The 15,638-nt window shown below is 39.3% G+C and overlaps 2 protein-coding genes across 3 annotated transcripts; both read left to right on the top strand.

The window, feature by feature from the left end:
• Nucleotides 1-2,492: 2,492 nt before the first annotated feature.
• On the top strand, nucleotides 2,493-10,104 carry sema7a (semaphorin 7A (John Milton Hagen blood group)). Of its 2 annotated transcripts, XM_023955786.1 has the most exons (15): nucleotides 2,493-2,731; nucleotides 2,818-2,954; nucleotides 3,097-3,111; nucleotides 3,206-3,244; nucleotides 3,357-3,452; nucleotides 3,716-3,797; nucleotides 3,899-4,009; nucleotides 4,250-4,392; nucleotides 5,080-5,258; nucleotides 5,471-5,579; nucleotides 7,151-7,346; nucleotides 7,419-7,531; nucleotides 7,852-7,991; nucleotides 8,074-8,132; nucleotides 8,218-10,104. In XM_023955786.1, exons 1-15 carry the CDS (start codon nucleotides 2,566-2,568, stop codon nucleotides 8,619-8,621), a joined length of 1,989 nt encoding a protein of 662 aa, XP_023811554.1. In that variant the 5' UTR covers nucleotides 2,493-2,565; the 3' UTR covers nucleotides 8,622-10,104. The 2 variants fall into 2 exon arrangements, with proteins under 2 accessions (XP_023811554.1, XP_011474402.3); XM_011476100.3 differs by lacking the exon at nucleotides 3,097-3,111 and having other exon boundaries at nucleotides 2,494-2,731.
• Nucleotides 10,105-11,890: 1,786 nt separating this feature from the next.
• On the top strand, nucleotides 11,891-15,173 carry islr2 (immunoglobulin superfamily containing leucine rich repeat 2). Its single transcript, XM_004069626.4, has 2 exons — nucleotides 11,891-12,140; nucleotides 12,598-15,173. The coding sequence occupies exon 2, from the start codon at nucleotides 12,606-12,608 to the stop codon at nucleotides 14,742-14,744; it is 2,139 nt and encodes a 712-aa protein (XP_004069674.1). The 5' UTR covers nucleotides 11,891-12,140; nucleotides 12,598-12,605; the 3' UTR covers nucleotides 14,745-15,173.
• Nucleotides 15,174-15,638: the final 465 nt, after the last annotated feature.

Genomic DNA, 15,638 nt, shown 5'->3' with positions numbered 1-15,638 from the left:
AACCAAAATGAAAAGGAGGAAGGGGTAGGACCAAAATTAGCTACAAGAAAAGGAAATGCCTCATTAAATCAAAATCTTTTGTAGACGACTTAGTCAGTAACGTTTGGTGAGACTTACAGTATAAACAAGATTATCATCAGGGTAGAATAAGAGGAGGCTTGGATAAAAATTAAAATAAATAAATAAATAAATAAAAGCAGAAACTTTAGATATATTGCATAGATAGTGATTTTTGAACGCTAAAATAATGTGAAATGGACTAAAGTAGTAAAACACAACAATGAATGAACTACTTTTTGCCTGCTGACACAAAGCACACAATTTGAAAGCACATTTTGATATACGTTGATTCACTGCTTGGTGGGTTTTTTAAAGAGGTAAAAACGCTCTATTGTTTTTCAAGCTTTTGAATTGTGCAGGACAAAAAAAAGGATAAAACTCTTTGAAAATGTTAAAAAATAAATAACTTGACAACAGTTGATCTATCTAATTAAAAGATGAAAGCAGTCAGTGGACCGTTTGGTGAGATAAATGTAGGACACTAAATATATTATTCAGATGTTAAAGATCCCACAAGAACAAAAAAAACCTCCCGGAACACAGCTGCAAAAAGAAAATGTGCTTCTTAATGACAAATTTAAGAAGCAGATTATGTGTTTCTTCAATTTGTCATTAAAGAAACACACTATCTGATTCTTTCATTTGTCATTAAGAAGCAAATTAAAAAACAGATTGTAGGCCTGTGTAACCAAAGAGCCCAGAACAACCAACAAGTACAGTGAAGCTGAACTTGTTGGTATCTGATACCCAAAGTGGGTTTCTTAGGAGACAATCAAGATGGACACCACTGTTTAAAGCAATCATAAAAGGAGCCGGAAAATGCCATATGTCACAGAGATAAGCCAAAATGCTCCTGGGAAAAATCCCTTAATTTTTTATAGATGCTTTATTGTTCAAACAAAAAATAGGACAAAGTCTGAATGACAAGAACACCAGTCATTACAATGGTAATGCCAGGGGGCATAGATATTACAAAAGAAATGTTGCAAAACACATTACAGTACATTTTTGTTTATACTATTCGTAAACAAGATTCTCATTCTTTAATACCAAACTGCAGTGTTTTTTTTCATCTTTTCCATCTTTCCAAACTTATTCTATCACATCAATATATACGTAATATATAATAATATATACATAAAAACGTAGCAGAACTATATCAAAAATAGAACTTGCTGATGAGAAAAAAAGAAAAGAAAGCCCTTTGAACAGATTTAACAGACCTGCAGCATCATCCATTACTCATTGCTTATTTTGGGGTTGTTCTCAACCCCATAGATGCACTGCGTTTAAGAGGCTTATGCTTGGTGCAGCCTGGATTTACTGACTCATTCTAAATTGAGACTAGCCTCACAGAAAGAGATGGTGTGTGGGGGCTGAAACTCTGAGGATGACTGTTTACTTTTAATCTGTTCTTTTTAATTGAATTTGACCGAGGTCATCACTAGAAAAATAACATCACATCTGCACCATCAGGGGTCAGTGACATGCATAAATAGCATACCAACTGTTATGGCCACAGATCAAGCAGTGAAAACCCAAAATAAAGGGAGCATTGATACTTTCTTGAGACTTCAGATCAGTGATACTGCAGATAAATAAAAGTAAAGCCTGATCATTGATTGTTATAAACGATAATGTGCCGATGGATATGTCTGCCCATTTAGGTCTGCATTATACAGACAAGAAAAACATTTAAAGTTGCACTCCAATCAGCTTTTGATCTATGTTAAAAGCGTTCCAAGTGGTCTTTTAAGTATCATGATACAGCTGTTAGCCAAAATAAAGAAAACCTGTGACTTTTCTTGGATATAGTTTCTGCAGAGCGGTAGTAGTTCATTGCAAATTCATCTCTGAGTTGTGGGCAGGACTGTTGGTGGGGAGCAAGTCTGCACTCATTTCCCATCATCCCTTTGTTCACACGCTCTCCTGCTAGCCTACAGCCCCTTACAACCCCAACCTAACTATGCCGGTGCAACAAAAATAGCTAGCAAAATATTGGAACTACCCGGCCAGATGGCAGCTCAGAAAGGGAAAAACGAGGGCATACATGGATCTATGTGTCTGCAAGTTGATACATCAGAATGGAGCAGAGCAGGGAGCTTGTTGCTTGTAATTTACAGCTTCTACTAACTACTTCAATCTTTTTCCAATTGGCACGTTTTTCGTGTGCGCCTTCACCACAATTTGAATAAAGAAATATTTAAAAATGCTATTTTGAGCCCAATTTTCTTTCTCATCATGAGAAAAATGCCACAAAAACATGTTAAAAACAATAAAAATACAATTTTCATTGGAGTGGGTCTTATTGCCCCATAAATAAAGATTTATACCAAAACAAGATAAGGAAAAAATAAAACTAGCTTCTTTATCTTCCCAGTCTCAGGAATATCTAACCAGACACAGTCAATTGAGATTGTCTGTTTATTTTTTGTGGGGAGGCTTTTCCAAGAGGGGAGGTGTCGGTGTAACAACTCCGACAACAGCGGTCATTCTACCCTGCGCATGAGACCGACCCGTTATATTTACACGATTCCTTACCTGGAGCGTAAAATGACGCGATTTTTGGTCAATTTTTACCTTTTTCTTTCTTTGACTCTCGTATTTAGTGCCGATTTGAAAGAAATTCCGATTCTGGGATCTAAAAATATCCCCCGACTGTTAACGGAAGGTAAGTGTTTGAATGCAGTTCTAATCCAATGATGCGTCGATGTGAACATTTCCATGTAATTCTGAAGGCGACGTGAATTTCCACAGAAATAATGGCTGGATTGTACTATCGGGTCCGTCAGAACCACAGCGTGTTTTTCAAACCCGAAGATTCAGAGGATCTGTATGTTGGAGTAACTGATTTTGTATATACATTTGACATGGATCACCTTCAGTTTATAGATGTGAGTATCTTTGTTTTATATTTTTATTTATTTATTCAAGTCCTGTCCTATATTATTATGACGTAGCACCTATAATTAGATACCTTTTCCAGACCTCCATCTTAATTTTTTAATGACCGTTCAAATGACCTTTGTTCCTTAGACAAACCTGCTGGAGGTAAAATTAATTTAGAATCTTTTTTTTATTATTAATGTCACTGTTTTTATGTAAGTAATAAATAATTGTCTCTCCCATTTTTTCCCCCTCTCAGAATTTTAATGTAACTGGACAGAACCAGCAGTGCTCTGAGGTTAGTGACTTCCTCTGAAGTTATCCTTAGTTAAAAAAAAAAAAAAGATTTACATATATATATATTTATATATCTCAATTTGTTCTTATTTTTGATTGTTTTTGTGCATTAGGAACCCTGCAAAAATGTGGTCACTGTCATAGAGAAGTTACAGGACAAGCTGCTTGTGTGTGCGGCGAACGGACTTAAACCACAGTGTTGGGAGTTGGTGGGTGTTTATACATCTGGATGACAGTCGGACATTTCTATGACAGACTGAGTTTTACTGGCTGGGTCAGGATAATGTTGCTGTAAAAAAAAGGGGCTCATGTGGCTTTAAAAAACCTATAATGAGCTTTAAACTTTAATTGAGAGGCTTTAATTTCAAGGTGCAGTCTGTGTCACTGTGTGATCATGTTGTGTTGACGTGCTCATTACAGCTGCCTTTTATGCTTTCTGTTCGCTTTTTTTTTTTGGCTTCTATGTGCACAGTCTCCCTCAGGGAACATCCAGCACAAGTGGAGAGGCATTTCTCCATTTAGCTACAGTCAAAACTCCTTGTCTCTTTTTGCAGGTCTGTAAAGTAGATGTTTAAAAAACGATATCAAAAAGAGCGACAGCCTGGGTGAACTGAAAACCCAATTAATTTCTTTTTTTTCCTCCTATTTTTTTTAGATGGAGATCTTTATGCTGCAGCACCCTCGGAGGTCGATGGAAGTTTGTTGCAGTTTAGAAGAGTAGCCGGCAATAGAAATTATGTCTGGATGCATGACAGCTGGGTATCAGGTGGGGAACTTGGATTTTATAAAATCATCCCAAATTTAGTTTTTTTTTAAAAAGCAAAGCATTTCTCTTCATTTCCACTCATTAATTAACAATTTTAAGATTGATTTGATCTATTCAGGTTAAAAAAAATTCTCTTTAGTTGTTTAACAAACCGTCAACCAGCCTAAACTTTGTGTCCTTGTTTTTTTCTGTTCTGCATATCCTCTTGTGAAACAGTGTTGTGTCTGTTTCTTCTTCCAGAGCCAACGTTTATCTCAGCCTCCTTGGTAAAGCGTGCGGATGACCCTGACAATGAGAAAATTTATTTCTTTTTCCGTGAAAGGAATTCTTACCACAATCCAGAAGCTGATCCCTGGATTTCAAGAGTTGCCAGAGTCTGCAAAGTAAGATTGTCACCTGAAAATCAAAAATGCTGTGTTCCACAGATTTACTAAATAACCATTTAATTTTATTTTTTAAAAGATATATTACAGGTACGACAGACTGAAGAAAATCTACAGTAATTTTCTTAGTTAAGTGAAGAAAAAAATGGAATCAAATATCTATAAGACAAGATAATATTATTTTTAGTTTTAAACACATAGATATATGTTTGCAGTCTCTGCTTTCCTTTTACTGGCGAACAGCTTTAATATGTTTTTTGTCCACATCGGGGGAGATACACAGATCTTGTAAAAATATCTTTCTAATATTGCATTTATCAGCTAGATAAGGGAGATTATCTAGGATGGGGACCGGCACAGGGAGCCCCAGATTTGGGCCCCCTTGTGGCTTCATTAGGCAGTAGTGTTAGGGATGATGCCTAGAGACCCAGACTGGAATAAGCTTATTGCACCCCCTGGGAAATAAAAAGCTTGGTTTCCCAGGTGTCAGCCCTGCATGCAGCCAACTGAGCCATCCAGTCGCTATTTCAAAACCCAAAGCAGAAACTTCTATCTAATTTTCCTTAAATATGTCCCAGCAACAATGTTTTTGTTTTGTTTTTGACAGATATCGAATCATCTTTAGTTCATGGATTTAAGGAAAAAAACAAAACATCCTTATGGTTCGATCTGTTATCATCTTTGCAGGTAGATGAAGGTGGACCAAAAGGATTCTTTCAAAATAAGTGGACATCCTTCCTTAAGTCTCGACTCATCTGCGGTTTTCCAGAGGAGTCGCTGTATTTCAACCACCTCCAAGACATCTATGTGGTCCATGCGGAGAACTGGCGTCAAACGAGAGTTTATGCTCTCTTCACGAGCAGTTGGTGAGCTCTTTGTTATTCTTTGTAAAACTAAGCAACACGAAGGCCAACCTCAACACACAAGCAGGAGAGGCACAAACAGATTGTCATTGATCATGATCTCTGTCGGATGGAGCTGACCATGCCTTCTGAATCATGAGGCAATCCACTTAAAAAGAACTGCAACCACACCCACATTTATCCTAACATGTTTTTTTTTTTCTTTTTTCTTGCAGGAACTTTACAGCAGTTTGCATCTATTCAATAGAAATGATTGAAACAGTATTTCAGAATTCCTCCTTCACGGGTTATGATCAAGAAATTCCGCGACCGAGACCAGGGACGGTGAGAATCAGTTTTATTTTAATGTTGCCTAGCGAGGAAAAAAACAATCTAATTGTGCTATTGCTGTATTTCCCCTTCCGCTTAGACATTTTTTGCAGTCTGTTGTTTATCACATGTTCTTGAAAACAGGGTGGAGGTGGAAATTGTGTGTCTGAGGACATGTCTTTTTCCCTCCAGCTTGATTCTTGATCCAAACAGTTTTGAAATGTATGGTAACAGTTTTTAACAGCTGACCCAACCAAAGAGTGTTTTTGCTCATAGAAACAGTTTCACATCTGGTAATGAAAACCACCCAGATTACTATTTACTTGGCTTGCAGGGAAGGTTTACTCTTGTTTTATGTCACCATGACGCCCAGTGTTTCTCTGGCATGCAGTGTAAACGGTCAGTGATAGCAGCTGCTTGGTTCAATTAAACATTCATCCATTCTCCAAACCAGCCTAATGTTACGGGGAATGGTAGGGGAAGTACCCAGGCGCAGTGAGGATGAGGAGGCAGGAGATTCCAGGGGAACAGGAGCTAAGGTAAAACAGACTGACAAAACCAAAAACCACTGCAGAGCAGCCTAGAAAAACTCAAAACTCAAAATACACTTGAAACACTAGAAACAGGGAACATTAACCTACAAACTATGGACAAGCACAGGAGGAAGGGAATGACCAGACTTAAATACATGCAGACAACAAGACACAGGTGGAAACACTCAGGACTGATGGGGACTCAAAGTAAAACGCACAACAACGAAACAGGAAACCCTACAAAATAAAACAGGAAGTTAAACTCAAAACATCACAGAACAAAAAACAACTGGAACACAAAAGCAGAAAAACCTAAAACCGTGACACCTAATCCCTCTCGGAATCACAGAGATGCTGGAGCCTAACCCAGCTACTGTTGAGCAAACGGCATACATCTGGACAGGTCACCAGTTCTTTGCAGGGCTCAGGGAAACAGAACAAGGGAAAATTAAACATTAAGAAGTTCTTCAATGCTATTTATCAAAGTTGTGTGCATTTATGCCCTGCGACAGACTGGCGCCCAACAGTGGCTGGGATAGGCGCCATTAACCTGACGCTGAAAGGAATTAAGCTGGTTCGGAAAATAGATGGTGTGCACCTATTAACAGTGACGCTATTAATATCTATGTAAGGCTAATATTTTGCTTTACATGAACAGCAACAATTTAGGAGATGATCAGCAGGTATAACAGGAGTTTTCTGATGAGAAAGTTATAAAATACAATTGTTCACACATTAGATATTTAAAAAAAACAATTCCTCATAATGTATAACTGAAGCTTAAATAATTGTGATAAATTGTTATCTTGTGGAATAATAGAGAAATGTGGTATAGATCAGTTAAATGCATGCTGGGAAATACTCTAATAGGCATTTCCTGTCTTTAATGGCTAATTTGATTTAACAGGGAGAGTGATCTCAAAGTTCTTAACAGAACACTCTATGTAGATAAAGTTTTAGCAAATGTAAATGGAAACCTCACTGATTCCATCAAACGTCAGTTAATTATTAGTTGGCTTATAAATAATTTGTCCACTTGTGTTTTTTTTCCAGTGTGTAAAGGACAGCAAGAGTCTTCCATGGGGAACCATCAGTATTGTGAGGGATCATCCAGAAATGACCGACTGGGTTCATTCCATACATCAGACAGCTCCATTCTATATCAGCAGTCACAATTACACCAAGATCGTCGTTGACAGAGTTAAAGCTGCCGACCAGCGTGAATATAATATTCTGCTACTTGCTACTGGTAAGTCTTTGTAAACAGAATTAAAATAAAAAATCACTGCCAGACTAATGAGATATCAACTCCCTCCAACAGATACTGGACTAATCCATAAAGTCTTAGAAGCTGGTTCTGAGCCTTTCATCATCTCTCAAACTCAAATTTCCAACAATTCGAGTGTTCAAGCAATGAAGCTTGATTCTAAAAAGGTAAGATTGATTTAAAATGTAAAAATGTTTTGCCTTCTCATTTCAATGACTCATTTCATATTCTTTTTGTGCAAAACACATGTGATGTCTTGTACATTCAGCTATCTAAACTATTTTTCACACTGTGAGTGAGTCTTTTCTCTGCACTGTAACATACTTATCTTCAGCTTTGACTTCATGCTATCATCAAGGCTCATTCAGCTGCACCTGGCAGCTGTTTTCAGATCATTTTCACAAACTAAAGACAGTAACAATTTTCCGGTGTAAAGTTTACTGCCCATGTATATTTTGAAAGCATTTCTTTTGTTTTATTTCCTCAGAAAAAGTTAGTGGTTGGTTTTTCTGAGAAGATCTCCACCATGGATCTCCAAACATGCAAGAAGTATAACTCCTGTGAGGAGTGTGTCCTGGCGCGAGACCCCTACTGTTCTTGGACAACGAAGTGCACCGCAACAGTCCTGTAAGAGACAGCGTTCTTAAGACTTAAGCAAGACAGTAAAAAATCATTTGATTAATATGAGATTTATTTGTTCAATCAACAGTGGGGGCATTCAGAACATCATGAATGGAAGCATAAGTGTGTGCTCTACAACAACGAAAGGTAACTAATAATAAGACTGTTTGACTCTCAATGTTTTCTACTCAAAATAATTTCTGTAAATCCCGTTTTCTTTTTCTTTTTGAAGGAAATAGTCATAAGGTACACAAGCGGGATGCAGGTTCATCAGAAAATAGTAAGATTCAGACTCATTCAGTCCCCCGTAATGTCTCATTCTACCTGTCCTGCCCCATTCACTCTTACCACGCTGTGTACAACTGGAAGCATCATGACAAAACCAGCCCCTGTCTGCAGATGCACTCTAACTGTCTGCATCTCATCCCCTCCATGAATCAAGAACACTATGGCACCTACGACTGTGTCTCAACAGAGAAAGACTACACTAAAGTTGTGAATACATATGAACTGAAGGAGACAATTTACCCAGAACCCAGAAAAGACTCTAAGACGAGCAGCACACAAATTGAGAACAGTGCATCGAGTCTGGTTCCACTAGTAATCTGGCTCACTCTGTTGATTGCTGCTTTGTAGGACATTTTCTGATAGCATTTGCAAAATATCTAAAGAGTGTTGGCCAAAGCTGCAGCCCGTCTTCAGATATCATTATTTCTCTGTCCTTGTTCTCACTCATCAGGCTGGAAAGCAAGCAGCATCAGAAAAATATGTTGCTGAACGATAAAAAGCATTTCCACGTCTGCTGCTTGTGCAACTGCGGCAGGAATGTGCTTTGAGGACTAATCAGCAAGAACACACACTTCTCGGTTGTACTTAAATAGAAGCTAAAACAGGAAGACTTTAACATTTGGTGGAAGAAAGCAACTCAATAGACCAGCAAAAAAGCATGCAATAATTTAAAAGTTCAGGGTGGGTTTAAAGTCTATTGGTTGAATAAATGAGCCTATGACTAATGAACGATTTCAGTGTCCAATGCAAACCTATTATAAAGGGAGAGCAAAAGTGGGTATCATCTAATGGTAGAAGGAAAAGCGGACATAGTAAATAGATAACTGGAATTCTTCGATTGAATCTTTAACTGAAGCGAATGGCTTTATTGCAATAAGAGCTCCGGTTGGAAAGCCATTGCTGGTGCATTCAAAATGTGCTCAGCATAACTTGTTCTACACAACCTAACACAATGCCAGGTTTAGAAAACATTGGATGCAGTTTTAATTTTCCTGTTTTGTTCAAAAACATATTTTTTCTAAATAAATGCATTTTGCACAAACTCATACTGGAGATAAACATATTGTTTTTGCAAACTAAATCATCAGCTGTGCCTTTTTAATGATGTTTGAGGAAAAACTAACTTTTTTTTCTTTGAACTTCTGCTCCCAAGTCCTTGCACTGGATACTAGTTAGCTTTAGACTTTATTTTCAACAATTCCATGGAGTAGTGCTTACAAACTCATCAGTTCTTTTAGTACACAAACCCAGTCCGGCTGAGATCTACAAGAAAACTGTCAGCAAGACCCATGGTGAAGCTCTTTTTGGTTACTGTACTGGTAAAAGATGGAACCAGATTTGCTATGAATGATGTCCACCTTTTTTCCAGATTTAAGGGCAAACTTTCAAGGATATTGTTTGAATAAATTGTTTGTTGTTTTTTTACAGAGAAGTTATGACATGCTGACAATGTTTTGATGTTAAAATATTCCCTTAGTCAATGTGCAATGAATAAAAAGCAAGTATATTTTTTGAGAGCTCTAATAAACATGCCGTTACTGAGTGATCTGCAATTCTTCTCCAAGAGTCTCCCAGATTTGAATAAACTTATTTTGTGTAAATGTATTTTATTTTTTTTCAAACCTTTCATCGACAAATAACAAACTTTGGTCAACCTAATTCTGGTGACCCCTGCCCACAACTATATGCACACACCAGACAGTTTATAATAGGGCTAGGCAAACCAAATTATAATGATAATCCTTGTGAATGTTTTATTTTCTCTGTAATTCTGGTGTCCATCCATAGATGATGCTCTACAAATAAATTTACATTTGTTTTGGTGCAGTTACTTTGCATTCATGTGTTGATGGAAACTTTGTTGTTTTTCTGAGTCAGAAAGTCATTCGTCCGATTATTCAAACACCACATAAACGCAGCATTTCTCCAATGTGCGTTTCCTCTGAAGGACATCAACCCACTGGTGCAATTGGTCCTAAAATGAGAACAAAAGTATTTTTTTCCAGTTTCCACCACTGTGGACACCCCACTATTGCTCCTGGTATGGCCCTTCTGTTAAGAGTCAAATAGTTAGCCCACCCCTGGTTTATACCATTAAAAGTCAGACTACAATTTCTCCACCAAGACCAAAGAGCTGCATAAGATGAGGATTTTACAATGATCCCAAACACATCGCCTAAGTAACAAAGGAGTGGCTACGTATCAATAGAGATGTTGGAGCCCACCCAACTACTGAAGGTTGAAGGCAGGGCACATCCCGCCTTCAACCTTCAGTTGCAGCTGTCATACTTATTAATATGTGCTTAAATTGATGTCACATTGGGTGGAGGACTATTATTTTCTCAACCACTCCCTGTAATAAAAAAAAAGGCCTTTTGCTCATATCGTACCTTAAAAAACTATTTTCTTACTGGAGAGCAAAACGTCTGGTAGCATTTCCATTTGGGCTTCCTAAACAGGACCCTTTAGTTTTTGCCATATTTGTAACTTTAGCAGATGAGAGGGTGCCAGACTGTCGACAATGTTGAGACATAAAAGTTATTGTGTTCTTAAAACATTCCTGCTGTGATCAGATATAAGATCTGTATCGCCACATTTTCCCATTATCTGCCTTGACAAGGAGTTGGAGAGGAAGGAGACCAGACAACAGGAGACTTTAGAAAAAAGCGTCCAAAACTACACATGTAAATTCACAGTGTTTACTATGAAGGGCCTCATATTGATTATATAGACTTAAATACATATTTTTATATTTGATTCTGTTTATTATAAAAATGCAAAGAAAGACAAAAAGATCCCCTATTTTAAAATGTACGTGAAATACAGGCTTATTCGGATTGAGTTACTGTAATTCGGATATGTGAACAGCAGAAGGCAGTGTTACCCCTCTAATCCATTGCTCTAAAATAATCTTACATTTACACAAATTACTCGAACATTTTTAAGCATATTCAAAGCAATATTCAGATTATACTAAACATATTTTCTTAATGTTTTACAAGAGTGTTTAAATTTGGATTATTCTTAAATTTACGGTGTCTTTTTAGTACAACTATGTATTGCTAGTTTACTACGCGAAGACTGAAGAAAAGTTTTAAAGCCACAAGGGGGCAGTATTTGTACAGGAAAAGCTCTCACCTCCAGCTAATTTGGCCTTTTTTCAAACATTAAAACTGTTTTTTTTTTATAATCGACAAAAGCAGAACTTATATCTTATTATTTTTTTTTATAAAGTAAATCTTTCGAAGTTTTGAAGCGCTTCACACAAATATGACCTATTATTACAATTTAACAGGTCAAAAGAGTTTGAGTTTTTTTTTGTTTAGTCCACATTTTTTCTTTTTTTTATTCATTTTTGCCAATTATGTATCAGAGATGCATAATTGGTAGTTGGTGCGGGCATCGTCTCGTTTACAGCCCAAATGTATTAATCTAATCAGATCACAAAGCCCATCTCCATGCAAGCCAGCAGCAGTGGGCAAATGAGGTCAAAGATTAAGTTTGGGATGGAGTTATAAATGAAACATCAGATTCTAAATTATGAATTTTCTTTGAGGGAGGAGGACCGCAGGAGCTTCTGTATCTTTAATAGTGAGAAGAGAGATGGGAGAGGCTGCGCGCTCGTGGCCCTTTTTTCACTCCGCAGCGACGGGAGCGCGCATTGGAGCGCACACTCGCTGGAGAGGAAAAAGCGGACGAAGCTCTGGAACAGCGACTCACCGGGAAAAATGATGCCGACGCACTGTCAGGGTCTGCCAAAGCCATGTGAACGGAACCCAGGACTCCAGTCTTTTTGAGCACAGAACTGCTTTGGAGGAATTAAAGCTCCGAGAAGCAAGAGGAAACACGAAACTTTACATTTGACAGGTAAGATGATGGATTAACTGAAAGGAGAAAAATCAACTGGACAAGATTAGTATTCACATCTACCTTTAAAAAAAATCTTGTTTAAAAACATGGCGTTTGTTTAAAAAAAGTTGAATTTGTGCAGAAAATTCAAACTAAAGTGAAATAACGGACAGAGTGAGGTACACTAATCCCTCCAACACCATGGACAGAGTCAGTTTTCCAAAAGCGCTCAGACCACCTGACCAACAGCCTTTCTTTCTGCAGAAATGTCTTTTTCTTGTGTCATTTATGAACAAATCCGTGAAACCTGTTTGCTTTATAAAAAAATTAATTTAAAAAAGGGTATTTTTAAATATAATTTTTCCAATGATTTCCACATGTTTAGTGCGCATTTTACATTAAATGACAAAAATCTATCACATGCTTATGAGAGGCTGTGTTATTGTTTCCTGACTTCTGCTTTTGGTGTTTGCAGGTGCAGAAATGGCGTGCAGACTCTTGCTGCTCCTTGCCTTGTGGACTTGCGTGTTGGGCGCACTGCAGTGTTGTCCAGAGCATTGCACCTGCCAGGATAAATATTCTCAATATTTTGCAGACTGTGCTTACAAAAATCTGCAGGAAGTACCTGTTGGCCTCCCCTCCAATGTTACCACACTGAGCCTTTCAGCCAATCAGATCAAATTGCTGAAAAGTAACAGCTTTGTCGACATCCCTCAGGTCACCTCTGTCTGGCTGTCCCACAATGAGATTGTTACCATAGAAATGGGAACTTTGGCCCCCCTGATACATCTTCGGAACCTGGACATCAGCAACAATAAGATTGTGCATTTTCCGTGGCAAGATCTGCAGAACCTCACAACGCTCCAGCTGCTGAAGATGAACAACAATGAGATGGTGAACCTTCCAAAGGATGCCTTTTCCACTCTCACAGATCTGAGGTCGCTTCGCATCAATAACAACAAGTTTACCACCATCGTGGAGGGGACCTTTAATGCACTGTCCTCTATGTCCCATCTTCAGATTCATAGCAACCCGTTCACTTGCTCCTGCAACTTGGAGTGGCTGAGAGACTGGATCTTAACGACCAAAATTTCTGTCCCAGAGTTGAACACGGTTTCATGTGAGACCCCAGAGCATCTGAAGGGTGTGATGGTAACAAAGATCCCTAAGCTCACATGTGAAGCCCCTACTCTTACCATAACCTACCAACCAGACATAGAAAACACACAGCTATATGAAGGAGCCTCTGTCATCCTGAACTGTGAGACAAAAGGGAGCCCCAGCCCGCAGGTCAGCTGGGAAGTGACGGCAGGAAATCAAAATCTTTTGTTCTCTTTGCCTTCCATGGAAAAAAAGAGCGATTTACCTGTGAATGATAAAACAACCAGCAGCAGGATGCTGGTATTCAGGAATGGCACTCTCATCATCCCTCACCTAAGCAAAAAGGAGGATGGAAAATACAGCTGCATTGCAGTGAATGAGCTGGGTACAGCAGAGAGTAGCGTTAAAGTGGCTGTGACACCACACAAACAAGGCGGTAAATCAATCCCAGAGTCCACAGTGGACAAGATCCGCCCATCAGACACAAAGCCTGCAGACCCCATCATTTCCAAAAACAATGTGCTTAAATGGAAAACGCAGGATGAAGAAACAAAAGCGACTCCAGATGTTTCAAGTAAAACTGAACACACGGAGAAGGCTGGAGGAGTTTCCAAAGACCCCAAGTTTGCAAGCAAATGTGGTGTCAGGGAGAGCAGCGAATACATCTCAAACCACGCATTCAACCTGACTCTGGAAGACCTGAAGCAGTACACCTTTGATTTTGGGGTTATTGCACTGGAAGTGTCGGAGACAGAGGCCAAAGTGCAGCTCAATCCTCTTCAGCTTCCCAGCAGCAAATCAAACCTCCACATAAGCCAAAGTGAAAACCAGGGGATGGTGAACAAAGAGCCTGCAGGTCTGTTACAGTCCTCCTCCAGCAAGGCCACACTAGACATGCTCTATCTCTGCATAAACACAGGAAATGGACACTCAATTGTTCAGTGGTCCACAATAGAGGAGGGGGTGAATTCCTACCACTTTCATGGTTTACAGCCTGGTACCAATTACACCCTTTGTCTCACTTATGGGGGGCAGGACTGCCAAGTCCAAGTCGTCTTCACAACCAGGAAAAAACTCCCCTCCCTCCTTATTATTGTTGTTGTCAGTATTTTCCTATTGGGTCTGGCCACTGTTCCCTTGCTGGGAGCCACCTGCTGTCACCTCTTATACAAGTACCAAGGTAAGACCTACAAGTTCATCATGAAAGCTCAGAATGTGGATCAGATTGAGAAACAGATGACAAGAGACTTTGACCCCAGAGCGTCTTTTGTGGAGTCTGAGAAAACCCTGGACCTGAGCGAGGCAGGGGAGGGGGACGGAGAGGCCGAGGGGGAGGAAGGAGACGGGGAGGGGGAGGCTGAGGGCAGCGTGGTGACCGAGTCCATCCCCGGATCCTCATCCAAAACCAACCAAGAGGAGTTTGAGATGGGCTCAGAGTACAGTGACAGATTACCGCTCGGCGCGGAGGCTGTTAACATCTCGGAGGAAATCAACGGCAACTACAAGGAGTCCGGCCGCTGAGCTCCGCGGATCCCTGCCGCTTTCATGTATTATAGTTTCCTTCTAAATAACATTCTTTTATTCAGGTAGCTATGTGCATTAATACTTAAAAATATCCAAAAAATATATTAAAAAAGGAGTGGATCTTAATTTCTGTTTACCTCAGAGAGCCAGTCTTTGGTCCCTGCGATCTGAATTTGTGTTGCAGTCGTGGTCAGCTGCGGGATTTAAGATCAGACCTAAAGCCTTTCCATTAAAGCACAAGTTTACAGCTACTGTTTATCACGCTTCGAAACCGACAGGAGTACAGCGCAATGATCAGACTTAGTGAGCCAGACGCACGAGCGGGCGCGCAATTTACGCAAACGCCAAGGCGCGAGGAGTTCAAAGAAAAAAAGCTAAAAAAAATGTATGACAACAATTTCATTTTTTTTTACTGTAGAATGCACGCAGATAAGACAAGTGCCATATTTGTAGGATGCAATATAACTACACTGCCATAGGGTCTCGCTCCTAAGAAAGAAAAATAGAAAAAAGAATTTCCACCGCGCGGCACATGACCGCGTCTGTCCGCGTGTGAGTTTCAAACTGTTTTGTGCTTTATGAAAAACCCAGGTTATTCACGAAAACATGTGTCACGAAAAAGGCTTTAATAAAGTGCGACTTTAACCTCCTCAACAGCCAACGGGTGCTCACTAAATCTTGCATTGTAAAATGAACTTGTCAATGGCATGTTGTAAGTGTTTCCTTGTGTGTTATTTTCCTATAGTCTGTAGGATATAGACGTGACTCTACCTGTGATGTAAAGCCAAGTGAACTGAAATTATTTCCTTTTTCTCCTTCCTGCGCTCTCAGCGGAGTCAGAGAGGGGGGGGGGGGCGCAGAGTGCGTCTGGTCGCTCCGCTGTCTTGTAAT

Source organism: Oryzias latipes, chromosome 6 (assembly GCF_002234675.1).
Source record: "Oryzias latipes chromosome 6, ASM223467v1".
Taxonomy (NCBI): Eukaryota; Metazoa; Chordata; class Actinopteri; order Beloniformes; family Adrianichthyidae; genus Oryzias; species Oryzias latipes.
The sequence above is the reverse complement of the archived record's forward strand: the minus strand, read 5'-3'. Positions and strand labels throughout refer to the sequence as shown.

What these genes read in the sequence shown, in the direction of transcription:
- islr2 (XM_004069626.4), top strand. Translation starts at nt 12,606, where the DNA reads ATGGCGTGCAGACTCTTGCTGCTCCTTGCCTTGTGGACTTGCGTGTTG.
- sema7a (XM_023955786.1), top strand. Translation starts at nt 2,566, where the DNA reads ATGAGACCGACCCGTTATATTTACACGATTCCTTACCTGGAGCGTAAA. An exon ending in CCCCCGACTGTTAACGGAAG is followed by an intron (nt 2,732 to 2,817) that starts GTAAGTGTTTGA and finishes GAATTTCCACAG; the next exon opens with AAATAATGGCTGGATTGTAC. An exon ending in TGAAGCTTGATTCTAAAAAG is followed by an intron (nt 7,532 to 7,851) that starts GTAAGATTGATT and finishes TTATTTCCTCAG; the next exon opens with AAAAAGTTAGTGGTTGGTTT.